Below are 18,407 nucleotides of genomic sequence, written 5' to 3'. Positions count from 1 at the left end.
AATTTTTTTTACCATTGTTGCTTTTGTATACAGAGTTTAGTCCTATATGGTTGTTGCATTTCTCCTGGGTAATACTGTGTAGTTTGCTTTTCCCAGGTTTTATGTGCGTTTGTTTAGATTTTTTTTTTACAAACATAAAGGTGTTAATTAGTGTTTTGATTTGACTCCACTCTTGAATCAGAACAGCAGATCATATCAAATTGTCCACCAAAAACCAATTATGTAGAATTGCATAGTTGAGGAAAATCAATTCTATTGTATTCTAGGCACACTGAAACAGGCTAATTAAATTTTATAGGTGGAGGGAAACCAAATGTTTTGTATAATTATATATTCTTTCGTTTGTAACATCAGCTATATCAAAACCATTTTTTAGGACAACACGAGGAAAAATGTGTGGAGACATTTAAAACCAAACTGATTTTTGAATACCTCTCCACTACCTACATGATGGCTCAGTCTGGAGAAAAATACCATTACATAATCAGGTTTACACTACTCTATTATAATACAGTAGTAAAACTGCCAGCCCAGACGCATTCGAACGCGACTACGAAGCCCTAAAATAGTGTATAGCTAGACTGCTCAGTAGGTGTTATAACGCAACCGTTCCCATGTTCCCTTTTCCTCTCGCGTTCCCCTCCTCCTGCGGGTTGCCGTAGCTGCAGCAGTAGTGTGTTCCATTAGAACATTTTATTTGAGACAACATGGCTGCTGCGGCAGGCCATTATTACGGCGACGGAGGCAGAGCAACAAAAAGACAGAAAACGGATAGCGACGGAATGGCCACGGTACTTTCATTTTATTCAGTTTATTGCGTTTTTCATGCTTGTGGCGATAGACTTTCATTTTCCCTCGTGAAACGCGTTTTTTCTTCATTCAATACGTGATGCTAAGTTAGCTTGTAGCCAACACAAGTTCGTCTGTTTAGTTGTGAAAAACAATCACGCGATTGCAGAGAGTGTGATAAGTGCTAGCTATAAGATGAGATATATAATTCACAGCATCTAATACATCTAACTGGTACCTGTGGCTCGGCTAGCAGTGCTTTACTCAATGCCCATTCATTGTTCTGTGGGCAGTCAGCTCAGACTATAATGTAAACCGTTCATACTGTATGTTACAGACGTTTACTTATTTAATAAAATGGAAAATGGAGTTAAGTGCACGAAAAAAAAGAGAATTGATAAACGCTAATCTTGGTTTAGACGAGTCTCATCTTCGTATCTTTACGTTACTCTGAATCTGATGTTGGATTAGGTCCATTTTGCTAACCCGAACCTTTATTCACTTAAAAATACAGAATTTTGCATCGTTTTGGCCAATGGAGTGAAACAAATGTGTAAATATCATATATATTTGCTTTAAGCATTCACAAGGATTCTGGTTTTACATTATTGTCTGATTTAACCTCTCAGTCCTCCCTTTGTATGTTCAGGAGGGTTATGACGACCCGCACAAGACCCTGCCCTCGCTTGTGGTTCATATAAGGGGGCTTATTGACGGCATTACCGAGGCTGACCTGGTGGAGGCGCTACAGGAGTTTGGCACCATAAGGTAACGCACATTGTGGAAATGAATCGTTTTTGTGCCAAATGGTATCCTCAATCCTTGTGGTGCTCATTCGAATCCATTCTTTGGTTACAGTGAGTTATATGAATAAGTTAAAAATGTGTATTTGGGGTGAATCTAGAACAGAGGTAACAAAGGTTCCTTTAAACTAGTGGCACTCTACCTTTTTGACTCAAAGTCTCCCTGTTGTCCAACACAATATTCTATATATATCCTCCAATATTTCAAAAGTATTTTTTTTTTTTTATTAACCAAGTGTTGATAATTTAATTCAACATTATTCATATTGTGATTTTATACAATTCAAGAAGTTGATTCTGGCCTCCTTAGAAGTTGGAAGCTAAGCCCCCCTGGTTGAGAACCACTGCTTGAAATGAAAACTAATTTAATAGTTGATTGTAAAAAATATAGAAGTAATGTCTTCTCTGGTAATACATTTCATAAGAAGTCATCAATTTGCTGTTTATTGGTTTGCATTTTGCACTATTTATAGAGAATTATTTGAGAAATTCAAAGTTGTTATTGAGAGTCTTTGTATATGCGTCTGTTTTTCAGTTATGTTGTGTTAATGCCAAAGAAGCGTCAGGCACTGGTGGAGTTTGAGGACATGAACGGCTCCTGTAACGCTGTGACTTATGCTAACAATAATCAAATCTACATCGCTGGCCGGCCATCTTACATTAATTACTCTACCAGTCAGAAAATCTCTCGGCCCAGCAACTCTGATGATACACGGAGCGTCAACAATGTACTGCTCCTTACCATCATGAACCCCATCTATCCCATTACCACTGTAAGTTGTTTTGATAACACCCATCATGGTGTAGCTGAGTGGACTCTATTGCCTAGCTATCTACTCAAGGTTATTCTCATCCCTGTCTCTGTTTATACACTATTGTTTCTTGTCTGTAGGATGTTCTCTACACCATTTGTAATAACTGCGGACCTGTGCAAAGGATTGTGATCTTCAGGAAAAATGGAGTTCAAGCCATGGTCGAATATCCTTGAACAAAAAAAATCTTCTCTAATGTGGTATAATCATTTCTGCACAGTGCATGGGGCTCATCACAAGAACAAAGCTTAAGTGTCAAAGTGTAGTTTATTCTGCATGCTCTTGTTTGCAATCGAAATATTGTTCTCTTTGACATTTGGTCACATTTGACTCGGTCCAGAGTGCACAGAGAGCCAAAGCATCTCTCAACGGAGCTGACATCTACTCAGGCTGCTGCACCCTTAAAATTGAGTACGCCAAGGTTAGTACCCCAAAACATTACATGTATGATACCTCTTGTGCTGTACAGTGCCCTCTGCAGGCCTGGGGTCAGTTGCGTAAACATGTAAACTCTGTCTTAAGAACTGTTTGACTAACTAGCAGTTAACCAAGTCGTAATCAGTCTTCAAATTAGACCTTATATATGACCAACTTGCAGATAAAAAAAGACTAACTTTTAAGACTAGTCTAAGTAGTTTATGCACTCAGTTTCTTCATTAAAAAGTACACCACTGGTGCTCAGCTGGGAGACTTCTGAGGGAGCCTCAACATGGCTTAAAATTATTTTAATTTTTTTTTTTTAAATGTGAGTTCTAGACCTGCAAAATTCATGCAAGTCAATATAATCGTAAATTCTTTAAAATACTCATTCAAGTCAAATGACACAAATGTTGATGACATTGGTACAATTGAAATGGTTGTGACTACATATTACCCTGATTACTAATGAAAGCTCACTTTTTATTGTATAGCCAACCCGTCTCAACGTCTTCAAAAACGATCAGGATACTTGGGACTACACCAACCCCAATTTGAGTGGCCAAGGTACAGTACAGCTCATGCACTCTGTCTGTGCTTCTTATGGTTTATGGGGATGGGTGTGTGGACAAGCCTCCTAAAGTGACATCTTTTCCCAAGGATGTCACTTCAGTGATGCTGCTTTATTCTTGCGTTCCTTCTGTTTGGATTATAATACAAATATTTACACAGTTGTAGTTGCGTATAGACGTTCTTACATGGACAAGCATTCTTGCACATACGCAAAAAGAACACGCGCCTTTAAAAAAAACCAAACACATCCGTTCATTTAAACCAAAGACATGCACTTGAGTGGGCCTGATTATCATATTGATGGCAGAAGCGCACATCCTTCTTAGCTCATATTGACATACACTTGTCTGTTGCGCATGTCACCTGTTTCGTGTTACAGCATAAGTCTTTCTCATATACACAGAAATCCTTAGGAGCAGGCACTCTTTCACCTGTACTCACTAAGCATGACACCGCATCTAGTTTGTTACATGATGGAGATTTGATTTTTTTTGCTTTGCAATAGGGCAGGGTGCAGAAAATTGGAGCTAAACTGCAGAGTTTAACTCCAACCCCAGTTTGACATTGTACTAGCTAACCTTTAGCATCACTAGAAATTTCCTGGTGGGTGTGTCGGGGCAAACTGAAGTTAGACCTCTGTAGGACTATGCCCTCCATGAGCAGGATTGGACACCCCAGCAATAGGGCAAATGCTTGCCTGAACATGGTTGTAGAGCCAGGCTTGATGTAAGAGACAGGTAGATTTATGAGCGCAAAGATTCACAATGATCCAAGCAAAGTGTAATGGATCGCTCAGATTCACTGTTCTAATGTAGATTTTGCATTCAGAATGCTTTTATTGTTTGCTTTTCTTTAGCCAGAGTTTATGTAAATGCTCTGCTTTGTAGGATCAGATTCACATTTGAACATGTTTAAGCAATGTGATTTTTAGAACTCCCAAATGTGGTTCATATTCAGTGTTCTCCACTTTTTCCTTATGTAAATTGTCTATGTATCAGGTCTCTCAGGGTAAAACTGCTGAGCTTTTTTTAGTCCTGAGTTGAGATACATTAAGCTCCTGTGCTTGAACTAGCTGCGGAACACATTTTACATCCAACAAAACATTTCCATCTACTTACGTTTCTCTGCAAGACACACTCGCAGCAATTCAACAGGCCACATGGAACAGTGAAACGGAACTCACAACAACTTTAAATGCTTCAAAGATGGCAATTTCACTCGTATCGACACGGATTTTTAAAAAAACAAAAAACACTCAAGATATTCTTCCACTCAGCTAACATCTCCATTCTCTACAAAGGTGGCGGACATCTTAATGACACATTTAGGGGAATGGGTCTAATCTCTTTGGATAATACATTACAGCCAATCACCGAAGACCTTCGCACATCGACTGATCGAGCAGCAAACACATGAAGCAAAGTGGTACAGATACACAGAACAACAGAGAAGAATTACACAGATATTTCCTTCTCATTCCCTGCCTAATGTCGTCATGTTTCTTGGGTGTTTGGGCTACTTTTGCTCTCGCTTCTTTCCTCTTTCCTGAGAACATCATGCGAACATGCAAAGCTGACATAACAGTGACAACACACCAGATCAGGATTGCTACAACACAAGCGCCATGGTCAGAGACTGCCAAACTGACATTGCCATGACAGCACAACAGCAAACAAATTGTTTGAGGTTTACGCAGAGATCAGCGAGTCGACATTATCATCACGACACAAGTCAAGATTGCTCCAACACAGCGGCGGTGGTCTCGTTGCGCGCAGCACGACAAGTTGACATCGTCACTACTCACCCAGCAAAGAGCAGACATTTGTCTATATGTAACTAACAGAGATGACATCGACTTCACACCGTGACACATCCGAAACCGCATGTTCACAGGCCACATGCTCTGACATCAACGTGAGATTGTGGCAAACACATCTTGCTAAAAATAGCGAAATGCACCAGACAAGACACTACGGGCGACATTAGCAACAATACACCACTGTAACACATGGGAAGGACCGCAGCTGCTCTCCCTCCCCAAGCCCTGTCTCTTTGTGGACTGAAGTGCTTTCTATCTCTCATTTCTCCATCCCTTCTTCTCCTCCTCTTCCTCTCTGTGTTGAATCTGTTTTATTCATTGGGCACGGCTGACCGTGTTCTGATCCCTGTGTTACGCCCCCTGTGTGACGCAGGTGTGGATTAGTCTGACTGCTGGTGTGGCGTCTCTTCTAAACTCAACACCGTCTGCTGTCTGCTATCCACCTGTACTACTACGGTAAGCACCGATGTGCCTGGAACGCACCAAAAACGCATGCAGAGGACTAGGAGAAATGTCCTAAGGAACTGAATGAAAACTAAATCATCAGGAGTAGGGCGACTGGTAAAGAACATCACACTTCCATGGTGCCTGCTACATATGTTTTTGTTTTAATGGGTGTATAGCGTACTGCTTATTCGATCTGTTTGTCCTGGCTGGATGAGCTGGAACTTGGTTGGTAAGATGTGTTACACACTTTTGGCATGAAGTGAAGACCCTTGAATACTCTCGTGTGGCCTTTTAGGGCTAAACAAAGAATCCTGTCTTTTTTTTTTCTGCAATGATGAGTGGATATATGCAGCTCTCTTTTAATTCCTTTTAGACTCTTTCAGCCTGGATGATGTGGCATAAGTGACTGAGATTTTTTTTCTTTCATTTTTAGAAGGTAAAATTTTCTATAGGACTGAAACTTACCATTCTTCTAGTTTAATTGATCAATCACTTTAAAAAAAAAAAAAAAAAGGTTGACATGAAATGAAAATTAACTTTCTATTTTCTAAATGCATGGTATTACTCTTAAACGCTTCATCAGTGCATATGTTGATTTTTGTTTTTGATCCATGTAAGTTTTAAATCCTGTCTTCTGATAAAATGACACTTCTATTTGGTGACACATGGTGATGTTTTCCAATCATTCTGTCCACTTAAATCCAGCCCTTTTCTTATGATCTGCCTTCATCCAATCAAAAACTGATAGATTAAAACAATTCCTGCTCTACATTTTTTTCCCCCTTCCTTTTAGTTGATCTGTTTTACTCGGATGTCACAATACAGAAGAAAATATTTATTTTCATTTTATCACAACTTTTAAATTTCATTCTAAAAAGACCTGCCACCTTATTAATCAGAAGCCTTGTTCATTTGTCTAGCTTTAAGATTTATTGGTGTACATTATTCAAAGTGCACATTTTGTTTCCATGTGAAATATATAATGAAAACATTAGAATAGGTCAGATCAAGAAAGTATAATGGGTTGCAATATTGTTTCATGTTGACTTTAAGGACCTTTAAAACGCTTCCTAAAGTTTAGTATTTTATAACATTTAAGCAAAACATTAAACTCTGCTGTATTCTCTTAAATTCCTGTCTAAAATATGTAGGTAAATGTGTTTATCACAATGCATTGCTGTAGTAGCCTTTTCTGTGAAACCTTGTATTATGACATTGATGTGGTTTGGGTGTCATTTTACTGGAGAAAATAATTTGACTTGGACTTGCAGGCAGGCAGGCAGACTGTTGTAACCATAACTAGAACTCAGCTACTTGTCTGAAGTGCTTATTCTTTAAGACCACTTATTTCTGGAACAGACCTCTAATTTATTAATACATGTGCTTTTGAACACCTCTTGGAACCTGTGGTTTTTATAGTCTGAACCAAGAGAAATGCACAAATGCATATTTAATTTTGAAGGTATGGTTATTTAATCATGTTTGTTTATAATTTTAATACTTAATTTAATCTGATTTGTGTATACCTGTTTGTGCAGATACCGATGCAGATGGCAATTGGAACAATTCACAAGGTGTGTGTTTGGTTGTGAGGTCTGAGAGAATGAAACATTTTCTTCAATGTAAATGTCGCTGAATTTCTCTTTGATCGACCTGATATGCCATTCAAAATCTCCATTATGGCTTAGTATTGCAGTCACTTAGTAGTATTAACAACTAATGCTCACTGCATGTCACTCCCAGAACGGCACAGCCTTTCCTTTCAATTTGTGTTTTCACTCTTGATGTTCATAGCAGTTGAGATGTTGTATTGTTGTTCTGTCTCTCTTTCTCAGACCCTAATGCTAACCCAAACAAGCGGCAAAGGCAGCCAGCACTGCTGGGAGATCATCCACCTGAATATGGTCAGTCTAATACACATTATCAAATGGTTTGACTTGTGCCTCTTGCTCTATAGGTGCTTATGGAATATATATATATATATATATTATTTTTTATTTATTTATTTTTTTTCTCTAGGTGGTCCTCAGGGTGGCTATGGTCACTATGATGACACCTATGGACCACCTCCCCCACCCCCTCACTATGAGGGCAGGCGCATGGGGCCCCCAATAGGACGTGGCCGTGGCGGACCCCGGTATGGTGGGGCGCAGTACGGACACGGACCTCCTCCGCCGGACTACAGTGCTCATGCTGACTCTCCTGTGGTCATGGTGTATGGTCTTGAGCCCACCAAGATCAATGCAGACCGAGTTTTCAACATATTCTGTCTCTACGGCAATGTGGAAAGGGTGAGTGGGTGATGGTTGTGGTCATTTTTTCAAATGTTTTTGAAAGGCATCTCTTATGCTCACCAAAGCTGCATTTGTTTGATCAAAAATACAATAAATACAGTAATGTTAAATATTATTACAAATTAAAATAATTATTTTCAGTTTGAATGTTTTTGTGATGGCAAAGCTGAATTTTCAGCAGCCATTCCTCAGTGTCACATGATCCTTTAGGAAATTGGTCTAATTTGCAGATTTGGTGCTTAAGAAACACTTATCAAAGTTAAAAACTGCTGTGCTGATTAATATTTTTGTGGAAACAAGGATACTCCCTTTTTTTTTTTTTTTTTTTTCTCTCAGGATTCTTGGAATAGAAAGTTCAATAGCATTTATTTGAAAGAGCAAAAACAATGTGTCCTTGCTATTTCTAGTATTAATTTCTTAAATAGTATTAATTTCTTTAAAAAAAAGCCTCACTGACCCCAAGCTGTAGTGTACAGTATCTCACAGAAGTGAGTACACCCCTCACATTTTTGTAAATATTTTATTATATCTTTTCATGTGACAACACTGAAGAAATTACACAATGTAAAGTAGTGAGTGTACAGCTTGTATAACAGTGTAAATTTGCTGTCCCCTCAAAATAACTCAACACGCAGCCATTAATGTCTAAACCGTTGGCCACAAAAGTGTGTACACCCCTAAGTGAAAATGTCCAAATTGGGCCCAATTAGCCATTTTCTCTCACCGGTGTCATGTGACTCGTTAGTTTTACAAGGTCTCGGGTGTGAATGGGGAGCGGGTGTGTTAAATTTGGTGTTATCGCTCTCACTCTCTCATACTGGTCACTGGAAGTTCAACATGGCACCTCATGGCAAAGAACTCTCTGAGGATCTGATAAAAAGAATTGTTGCTCTACATAAAGATGGCGTAGGCTATAAAAAGATTGCCAAAACCCTGAAACTGAGCTGCAGCACGGTGGCCAAGACCATACAGTGGTTTAACAGGACAGGTTCCACTCAGAACAGGCCTCGCCATGGTCGACCAAAGAAGTTGAGTGCACGTGCCCAGCATCATATCCAGAGGTTGTGTTTGGGAAATAGACGTATGAGTGCTGCCAGCATTGCTGCAGAGATTGAAGGGGTGGGGGGGTCAGCTTGTCAGTGCTCAGACCATATGCCGCACACTGCATCAAATTGGTCTGCATGGCTGTCATCCCAGAAGGAAGCCTCTTCTAAAGATTATGCACAAGAAAGCCCGCAAACAGTTTGCTGAAGAGAAGCAGACTAAGGACCTGGATTACTGGAACCATGTCCTGTGGTCTGATGAGACCAAGATAAACTTATTTGGTTCAGATGGTGTCAAGCGTGTGTGGCAGCAACCAGGTGAGGAGTACAAAGACAAGTATGTCTTGCCTACAGTCAAGCATGGTGGTGGGAGTGTCATGGTCTGGGGCTGCATGAGTGCTGCCGGCACTGGGGAGCTACAGTTCATGTACTGCCAACATGTACTGTGACATACTGAAGCAGAGCATGATCCCCTCCCTTCGGAGACTGGGCCGCAGGGCAGTATTCCAACATGATAACGACCCCAAAACCTTGCTAAAGAAGCTGAGGGTAAAGGTTGTGGACTGGCCAAGCATGTCTCCAGACCTAAACCCTATTGAGCATCTGTGGGGCATCCTCAAACGGAAGGTGGAGGAGCGCAAGGTCTCTAACATCCACCAGCTCCGTGATGTCGACTCCAGTGGCAACCTGTGAAGCTCTGGTGAACTCCATGCCCAAGAGGGTTAAGGCAGTGCTGGAAAATAATGGTGGCCACACAAAATATTGACACTTTGGGCCCAATTTGGACATTTTCACTTAGGGGTGTACTCACTTTTGTGGCCAGCGGTTTAGACATTAATGGCTGCGTGTTGAGTTATTTTGAGGGAACAGCAAATTTACACTGTTATACAAGCTGTACACTCACTACTTTACATTGCAGCAAAGTGTCATTTCTTCAGTGCGGTCACATGAAAAGATATAATAACATATTTACAAAAATGTGAGGGGTGTACTCACTTCTGTGAGATACTGTATGTAGTTGTTTGTCTCCTATTGTATTGAATATTTTATGTGTGCTCAGGTGAAATTTATGAAGAGTAAACCAGGCGCTGCAATGGTGGAGATGGGAGACTGCTATGCCGTTGACAGAGCCATTTCACACCTGAACAACAACATGCTGTTTGGACAAAAACTCAATGTCTGGTGTGTACAATGGAATTGTTTTTTGAGTATGCATTTTCATCGTTTTTTTTATCCTTTTGTTTAAATTAATACATACTTTAAAATAATCAATTTCAATTAAGTCTTTTTACATTTGATAATTAGTAAATGTGCCAGACCACAAAGTTGTTTCTCAGTCCAAGACAAGTAAAACTAAATTTGCATGATTTATCTGTCTTGTGTGTACTATATTGTTTGTTTATTTTTTTGTCTTTTGGTCTGCAGTGTATCCAAACAACAGGCCATAATGCCAGGTCAGTCGTACCAACTGGAAGATGGCAGCTGTAGTTTTAAGGATTTCCATGGCAACAGAAACAACCGTTTCACCACCGCTGAACAGGCAGCCAAGAACCGCATCCAGCAGCCCAGCAACGTACTGCACTTCTTCAACGGTCAACCAGACTGCACTGTTGAAGCGTTCAATCAGGTCAGAGCTGTTATCTGTCATTATATATGTATATATATAAAACTCGTTTTTTTTTTTTATGGAATGTTGTAGTGTTTGATTTATCTGCACATATGTTTTTTTAAAATGTGAGTTTGTAATCTTAATCAGCATTAATATTCCTTCCCTCTTGCTATAATGTCACAATAGGAAAGAAAAGATTAAATTTGGACAAAAATGTCTTGTGCTTTAATGATATGTGTGGAATTAGATTTTAATAATCTCTTCTGGGTCTTTATCTACAGATTTGTGATGAGTTGGGAATCAAGACTCCAGTCAGCGTCAAACTGTTTACTGGCAAGAGTGAGTTACTTATGAGTTTGTGTTTGTCTATAAACAGTCCATTTACTGTGTGAATTATTTGGTAAAGTGTGGTGTATGTTTGGTTCTATATAAATACACGTGTTTGTGTGTGTGTGCTCTTGTGTTGGTGGAACTGCAGGTGAGAGAAGTTCATCTGGTCTGTTGGAGTGGGAGTCAGTAAATGATGCAATGGAGGCTCTTGCTATGATCAACCACTTCCAGATGAAGAACCCCAGTAAGTATTCACTCGCCTAGCGGTGGCATAATTTTACACTGTTCTAAGTTTATGAACTGTTTTGCCCTAATCATAAATCACATTGATCCTTAAATCTCATCTTTCTCTTTTTCCTCAGGCGGGCCTTACCCATACACTCTTAAACTGTGTTTTTCAACAGCACAGCACGCCAACTGAACCCATAATAACAACCACTAACCTTCAACTCCCAGTGACCTTTTGAGCTGCGCACCATAGCATGTCTTAACTCTTGACCTGGAGGGAAAGAAATGGGACTGTTAAGATTACCTTATTTCCAGAGTAAGACTGGACTCAATGTTTTGTATGTTTCATTTTTAATTCTTTTTTTTTATATATTGGTATTAATGTTTTTGTTTTTTTCAGTTGACCAGTCTTGTATAAGAGTACATTTGTGTGACAAAGTAATAAATTAGTCAAGACGTCACTGTGAAGTGTTTGTTTCTTGTGCATATTGGCTTATATCAGTGGGATTGTTGTTGTGTGATTGAAGGAGACAGCCAAGCAACCAAACACAAAATCCAGGAGATCAACACAGTGATATGTCGTTACAGTAAGGCTGTACACTAGACAAGGTAGTCCAGGCTATAAAAGTTTTGGTTACACCACTTGCATGAATTCAGTTCATTCAAAATTATAACTTTTTGATCTGTAAAGTTCTGTAAAGCTTATTTTTGAAGTGTAGTACATTTGTACACAAGTTCAAACGTTTGGCGTCAGTAAGACTTTAAAAAAAAAAAAATGAAATTAATTCTTTATTATGCAAGAATGCATTAAATAGATCAAAAGTGACACTAACAAAATTTGTTACAGAACATTTCTATTTGAAATAAATGTTCTTTTTGACTTGCCATTCATCAAAGAATCTAAAAAAAATAAAGATTTTCACAAAAATATTAAGCAGGAAATCGGCATATTAGAATAATTTATGAAACATGTTATACTGAACACTAATAGCTGCTGAAAATTCAGCTTTGCTGAACTGCACTAAAATGCAAATCACATTTTAAAATATCAAAATACAAGTAAATTATTTAAATTAAATTATTGTAAATTGTAATATTTCACAATATTACAGGTATTTAATAGGTATTTTCTAGTATCACTACATACAGGATCAGTGGCGCAAAAAAGGGGTATGAAGTATCTGCAGTGCATAGGGACGCAACACAGGGGGGCGCCATTTTGCCAAAATCATTGTGAAAATCTTCTATAGTAATAAAACGTAATAATAAAAAGCTTAGTTATTAAAACTAATTAATGCAACATTTTTATACAACAGTTTTTTAGCATTTTAATGAGTTCAAAAATGTATTTATTAAAAACTTAAGACGCGGCACGGCCATATCTCTCGCTCACAACAAACAGGAGACTTTTCAGACGCGCACTTCAGCTTGCCCTCGGCGCGCGAGTCACCAAGAACCAAGTTTACTGAGCAATAAAGCTATAGTGAGCCCTTTTATTAAAATACCTGGAGCCTAGGTAATACAAAAATTGTCATTCACTCAGTATTACTTAATTGTAACTGAAATAGTTGTGAATTACATTAAGTACAAATTAATTGTATTCAGTTTTTTTAGGCACTAAAACAGTCCAGTACTTTATAGTATCTCTCAGTACCTCTCAAACTCTTGCTACTTCATACTTAAATACAAAACAATGCTGAACTTTGACAAAAAAGAGATTTTTAAATGTTATAATAGTGATTTTATGTCTAAATATAAATCCATTAGCAAAACGTGAAAAGAACTATATTACTGAGTGGAAATGGTAAAGGAGACAATAAATGATCCTCTGCTGCCATTTAGTGGCCACAGTGGGAATCATAACATTCATTTGAATAGTATTTGTTTTTCTACCAGGTGAAATCTTGGCAGAAATCTTCCACTTAGCATGGAAAATTTTCCATGAATTAAAGAGAAAAAAAAATGCAGATGTTCTTTAAAATAAATTTTACTATATAAAAATGTGCAAGAATATGAATAACTTTTAGGCAAATAAATTATATTATATAAAAAGTGAGCAATATTACGTGTTAGACTACCATCAGGAGTTAAAGTGGATGTTATGTGACATACTTTTCTTTCTTTCTTGTTTTTACTTTTCCCCTATGGTATTAAAAAAGAGGGAAGGGGATTCAAACCTTTGTCACTTTTTTCACTCCTGATGAGTCCTTCCATGCACATGCTAGTAATGGGCTTTTGGTCATTGACTTGCAGAAAGTCTTCTGCGCAAGTTAGTGTTAGAGGCTACTAAAATACAGTGGGGCGCCGGCACTGATCTTGCATACCCCTTGACAAATGTGCAGTTGCGCCCCTGTACAGGATACATAATTTGCTTTTATATATTCTTGCAAGTTACATGGTCATTACTTGTCAGCCTTGTGACCTTCTGGACCAAAAATATATAACAAAATATACAGTTATGGTAAAAGAAAAAAGGGTAATGGGATGAGCGTAACGAGAGCAGTACCTTGTGATGAAATTGATTTTTCTCACAGCTACTCTTTAAGAGGGCAAGAGTATCTAGCTGCAGAGCTTAACAGCTTGATTCCAAACTCATCACAAATCTGTAGCTTAAGATTCAAAAAAGACTAGTAAACTATTAAAATCCACACACCCTCAGCTCACTAATGCACAAGACAAAATATCTTTGTCTAAATCTTCTGGGGGTCCAACAGTAACTAGCTGCAGACCCCAGAGAGCCGAGCGTGACAGAAGTTTCAGGCCAAGCCTCAGGCTGCACAAACACAGGGGTCACGTCCAGCCTGATCTCAGGGTCTCTGAAATGCACAGTGACACCGATGCAACGTTAACTAAGGGCGCCCTCTCCTGGGAATACAACAAAACCACAACACCACTTGCCTACAGAACTTTGAGAATGAAGCCAAATCAAGCGTTTAACTTTCAGTAGATTAAAAATGGACCAGCAATAATGATGACTTGTCTTATTTATAAGGGTATACAAATTCTTGACAAATAAAATGTCCATATACTACCTGCTACTGACTAGCAATAACAAGTAAGAAATAAGTTTTGCCAGGTTATAATGTCAAGCCCTTCAGTCCCATACAAAATTCTTATTTCAATAGGACATTAATCAACAAGAAAATGACAACTAGTTTTGTCAAATTTGTACGTAGGGTCTTTCAAAGTTCTGGGCAAATGATATGTTTTTTATTTTTTATTTTATTTAATTGAACAACTTGTTACCCAGAGCCAATAGGCACAGAAATGAGGTCGCGCTCTGAACAAGAATTGCTTGTGATCACTAGGATATAAGATTGAATAAGTCTGGAATCAAACATGGCACCAGCAAGGAGACGTTTTCATTTCAGGGTATACATCACACAACAGCATCAACTTTATAGTCACCGCACTGGTACAGAATTCAAGGAAGAATAGGTCTGTCATTAAAACCCATTACGACCACTCACCCAGCAAAACACTGCACAAGTTATGCTTGCTGAAATGCCTGTTAGATGGAATATAGCATGCATTCTTACACAGAGAAAATGAGATATTTAACTCTTCACACACTTTACCTTCCTTTGAAATAAAAACAAATATCTGTCACTTAATAGACAATGTCAGGTTTCTGCAGTTCTCTGTTCATTGCTGATTGAAATGGACTCCTCTTCACAATCTTGGCTTTTGATTGACTGGTCTTTTGAAGAAATGGGCAATCTTGATACTAAAGTGGACAATCTGTGAAGAACAAGATCTGCTGTTGTTTTCAGACTGTGCTGTTAGGGACAAAAATACGGAGAATTAATTAATACATCAAAATAATAATAATAATAAATCAGTGCAGTGACCGTTACCTGTAGGACATGCAGGCCTTTTAAAGTAAGAACGGCTAGCTCTCTTAGCCCGTCACCATCCAGGTCAAGATAAATGAGTGATAGCAGGGGACTTTTAAAACTCCGTCTCCACAGCAGCTGTAACCTATCTTCAAAGGCTCCCGTTGGTTGGTGAAATTTGTAGCACAGTAGATCCTGTAGATCACAAATTGAACAATTTTATGCATACTGGTAAGCTGCTTGAAGATCAATTTATGTATTTTAAACTCATTCAATGTGGCATACTTTTGTTCTCTAGCAAGTGTTTCTGTTCTTTAAATCCAGCACTGTACCTGTCCATATGTTCCCAGCAACAACTCATGCTGTCCATCAAAGTCCAGATCAACAACAAGAGCACAGAGCACTGCATCGCACCGGTCGCTTTCTGCCAAACACAGCTGTCTGCTCAGTCCATACTGCTCCACATCCCTGAACATGCACACATTTATTTTACACTCTACCAGACACATGGTGCAGAACAAGCAACAAACTAACCAGCCACTAACCTGTAAACAACAGCCATTTCTATTGCACTGGTCACCAACAGATTAAATGTTTCCTTTTGACTCCCTGTCAGAAGAAAAAAAAAAGATGAATAAAGAGCGATCAATAACAACAGTCTGGAGGTCTTACCCATCATTAATAATCTTCCATAAATATAAGTAACAAAGCTTAATTCATTAGAAATATTTTTGAACTTCATATTCAAAGAATTCCTGAAAAAGGTATCATGGTTAATACAAAAATGTTTCTTGAGCAGAAAATAACGATATTAGAATGATTTCTCAGGGTAAAGGAATAAATTATATTTTACATTTTTATTTCTGATCAAATAAATTTTACGGTGAGCACAAGAGACTTTCAAAAACATTAATAATGGTACCAACCCAAAACTTGAGAACGGTATTATATGCATTTCTCTATGAAGCCCTCAAACTGTAAATTTAAATCTAAAAATGAATTCAGAGTGATCTGGATGCGAGTATTCAAACTCTGTACTCTAAACATGTTAGACAAAGGCCTAAATAGCGTCTTTGTTTTAAGTATGGTTGATAACTGTGACCATTCAGTGATAAACTGTATCACTCACTGTTAGTGTCAGTGCTCTGGTGCTGCTGTTTCAAAGGGAACAGTAACACAGTGGAGATGGGACTGTCATGCTGCACACGCCAGTTTTGGAGAATCTCTAATAAGGCAAATGTACAAAGAAAGCCAGAACTTTTATTATCACCATATTACGTTCTAAGAAAAAGAGGAACGTGTGTAAGTGCATTTCTCACCAGGTCCCTTTTGGTTGACAAGAGAAAGTCCCACAGAACCGTTCTGACACCCAAACGCAGTGAGGCGCCGATTTTGATCAATGCTCAAAACATTTAACCATAACACACTGCAATGCAAACAAAAAACATACTAATTACCATCAAACATCTTACATAACATGTCTCGTCATCCAAACTTGACACACTCACTTGCTTTGCAGCTCCTGCAGTTCAGGAAAGAGTCTTTCTACTGGTTGTTCCTCAAACTGGTGTAGAGACGCATTCTACTATCAGACATTGAAAATTAAATTCCAATCTTTAGTACGGGAATATAAGAGAAGTACAAATTAAAGCATCAACAATAAGCAGCCATTACTCTGACTACATTTTATAGGCAGACCTCTTTGTAAAGATGTATGCGCTGATCATGCCCACTGAGGAGAAACACAGTCTCACAGGATCCATCTCCACAATGCACCCTGCAAATCAATTATGAACATCAATGCAGTTTCAACATTCAGATGTAAAAGTAACAAAACAGTGTTTCATCTATACAAATATAAAAAATGCCAGCATATAAGCTTCTTTTATACAAACATGACATACTCAGTGTGATAAAGCTGGAAGGGGGTGAACTGGAGCTCCAGGTTCAGACAGCTTTCTGTCAACGGGACAGAAGCCTCAGATCATTCAATATAACATATTAATCTCATTTGGTCCTTCATACCTATAAAGTCTGGCATTTGAATATCACTGGTCTCTGATCTAAATTCGTAAAATTAAGCATACTAATATAGGAATAACTTAAACTAAACATAATTTGGTCTCAAAACATGCCAGTGCATCAATTCAACAACTAAAAAAGGGATATTTTAAGTGACTCACGTGCAATAGACTCTAGGTTAAATTCTGACCCTGGTTCATAATCACAGTAAATGTTAAGGAAAGGAGTTGCTTTATCTCCTGAGTCCTGAGAGACAAAAAGAGACAGAAAGATATAAACAACAAGAAATACACGTACACATTATTTCCCCTGCATTTAAATATTTATGGACAGAAATGAAAGTGTCTCAAAGCTGAAAAATGAATGTCAGATCTCATGGGTGGGGAAAAAGTTACTTATCACTTAATGATGAAACACACCTTAATGAAGGTTATTCCTACGACCAGTCCTCTTTTAGGAGCTGATTTGTTGAAGGCATCAATGGAGACGATTTCTGCATCAACTATATTGACAGAAAAGATAAGAAAAAAAAAAATAGCATTGGACAGCTAAAACAAAAGATTGTCGAAACAAACTGGTTGTCACCTGGTATATATGTGAACTGAATCTCTCTAGCCACAGGTCTGATTTTCTTCTGCAGGTCCTGATATCTGAAGCACACTACTTTCCCCTTGAGAGTCGCTGCCAGTAACTCCTGCTCGCCTGCCTGGCACAGTCCGTACATGTTACTCTGCGAGGGAAAACGGCTAAAACTGTCTTCCACAAATGGACACGTGCCTTTTATATCTGGTAACATATTACAGATAATCACAACCAAAAATAAAAATAGATTCAGAAGGACCTTACAGGACTGTCAGGCTAGTGGCAAAAAAACAACATCCGTGTGTGGGCGGGTTTTTGAGTACATTTGACCAATCACCTGCGTTTTTCGCACCGTTTAACAAATCAGAGGTTTCGACTTGAGGCTGACGTCATCAGCTGTCGCCGACAACGATATCAACATTAAAGTTTTTTTTTTTTTTTTTTAATGTTCGTGTCAAATATTCCCCAATAGCCCATACCAGTTTGTTTTTTGCTCATTGCCCTTCTGTCTTATTCTTTCAGTGGTTGAGATGCAAAAAAGTGAAACCAGTGGGAGGCTAATGCTATTGTGCTAATAATTTATTTCTGTTTCCAAAGAAGAAAAGTGGCATCTACAGGGGGCGAAATTACATTTCTTAACTCATTTACTTTCTTTATTGAACCCTACTTTATCTATACTGTTGTAGAAATGTGTCTGTATGGATAAGAAAAAATATTAACTATACCACAAATTCACTAAAACACCATACTTAAATTGGCAGCCATCACAATGAATTACAACTGAATGAAAACCTCTTGTCAAT

At 38.4% G+C, this 18,407-nt stretch overlaps 2 protein-coding genes across 3 annotated transcripts; one reads left to right on the top strand and one right to left on the bottom strand.

Moving 5' to 3' along the window:
• Positions 1-634: 634 nt before the first annotated feature.
• Positions 635-11,625, top strand: hnrnpl (heterogeneous nuclear ribonucleoprotein L). 2 transcript variants are annotated; one of them, XM_058775234.1, is made up of 14 exons: positions 635-791; positions 1,439-1,557; positions 2,128-2,365; positions 2,485-2,572; positions 2,731-2,825; positions 3,316-3,388; positions 7,199-7,234; positions 7,496-7,564; positions 7,680-7,951; positions 10,058-10,179; positions 10,423-10,624; positions 10,888-10,945; positions 11,085-11,180; positions 11,299-11,625. In XM_058775234.1, the coding sequence occupies exons 1-14, from the start codon at positions 708-710 to the stop codon at positions 11,355-11,357; spliced, it is 1,611 nt and encodes a 536-aa protein (XP_058631217.1). In that variant the 5' UTR covers positions 635-707; the 3' UTR covers positions 11,358-11,625. The 2 variants fall into 2 exon arrangements, with proteins under 2 accessions (XP_058631217.1, XP_058631216.1); XM_058775233.1 differs by having other exon boundaries at positions 10,888-10,948; positions 11,076-11,180.
• Positions 11,626-11,751: 126 nt separating this feature from the next.
• On the bottom strand, positions 11,752-17,906 carry kptn (kaptin (actin binding protein)). Its single transcript, XM_058775235.1, has 12 exons — positions 17,608-17,906; positions 17,442-17,524; positions 17,184-17,268; positions 16,905-16,959; positions 16,699-16,777; positions 16,509-16,582; positions 16,320-16,426; positions 16,130-16,225; positions 15,546-15,609; positions 15,333-15,468; positions 15,022-15,195; positions 11,752-14,943 (listed from the first exon to the last, which is right to left on the bottom strand). The coding sequence occupies exons 1-12, from the start codon at positions 17,816-17,818 to the stop codon at positions 14,788-14,790; spliced, it is 1,320 nt and encodes a 439-aa protein (XP_058631218.1). The 5' UTR covers positions 17,819-17,906; the 3' UTR covers positions 11,752-14,787.
• Between the last annotated feature and the right edge of the window lie 501 nt (positions 17,907-18,407).

Source organism: Onychostoma macrolepis, chromosome 05 (assembly GCF_012432095.1).
Source record: "Onychostoma macrolepis isolate SWU-2019 chromosome 05, ASM1243209v1, whole genome shotgun sequence".
NCBI lineage: Eukaryota > Metazoa > Chordata > Actinopteri > Cypriniformes > Cyprinidae > Onychostoma > Onychostoma macrolepis.
This window is presented reverse-complemented; position numbering and strand designations above follow the sequence as displayed.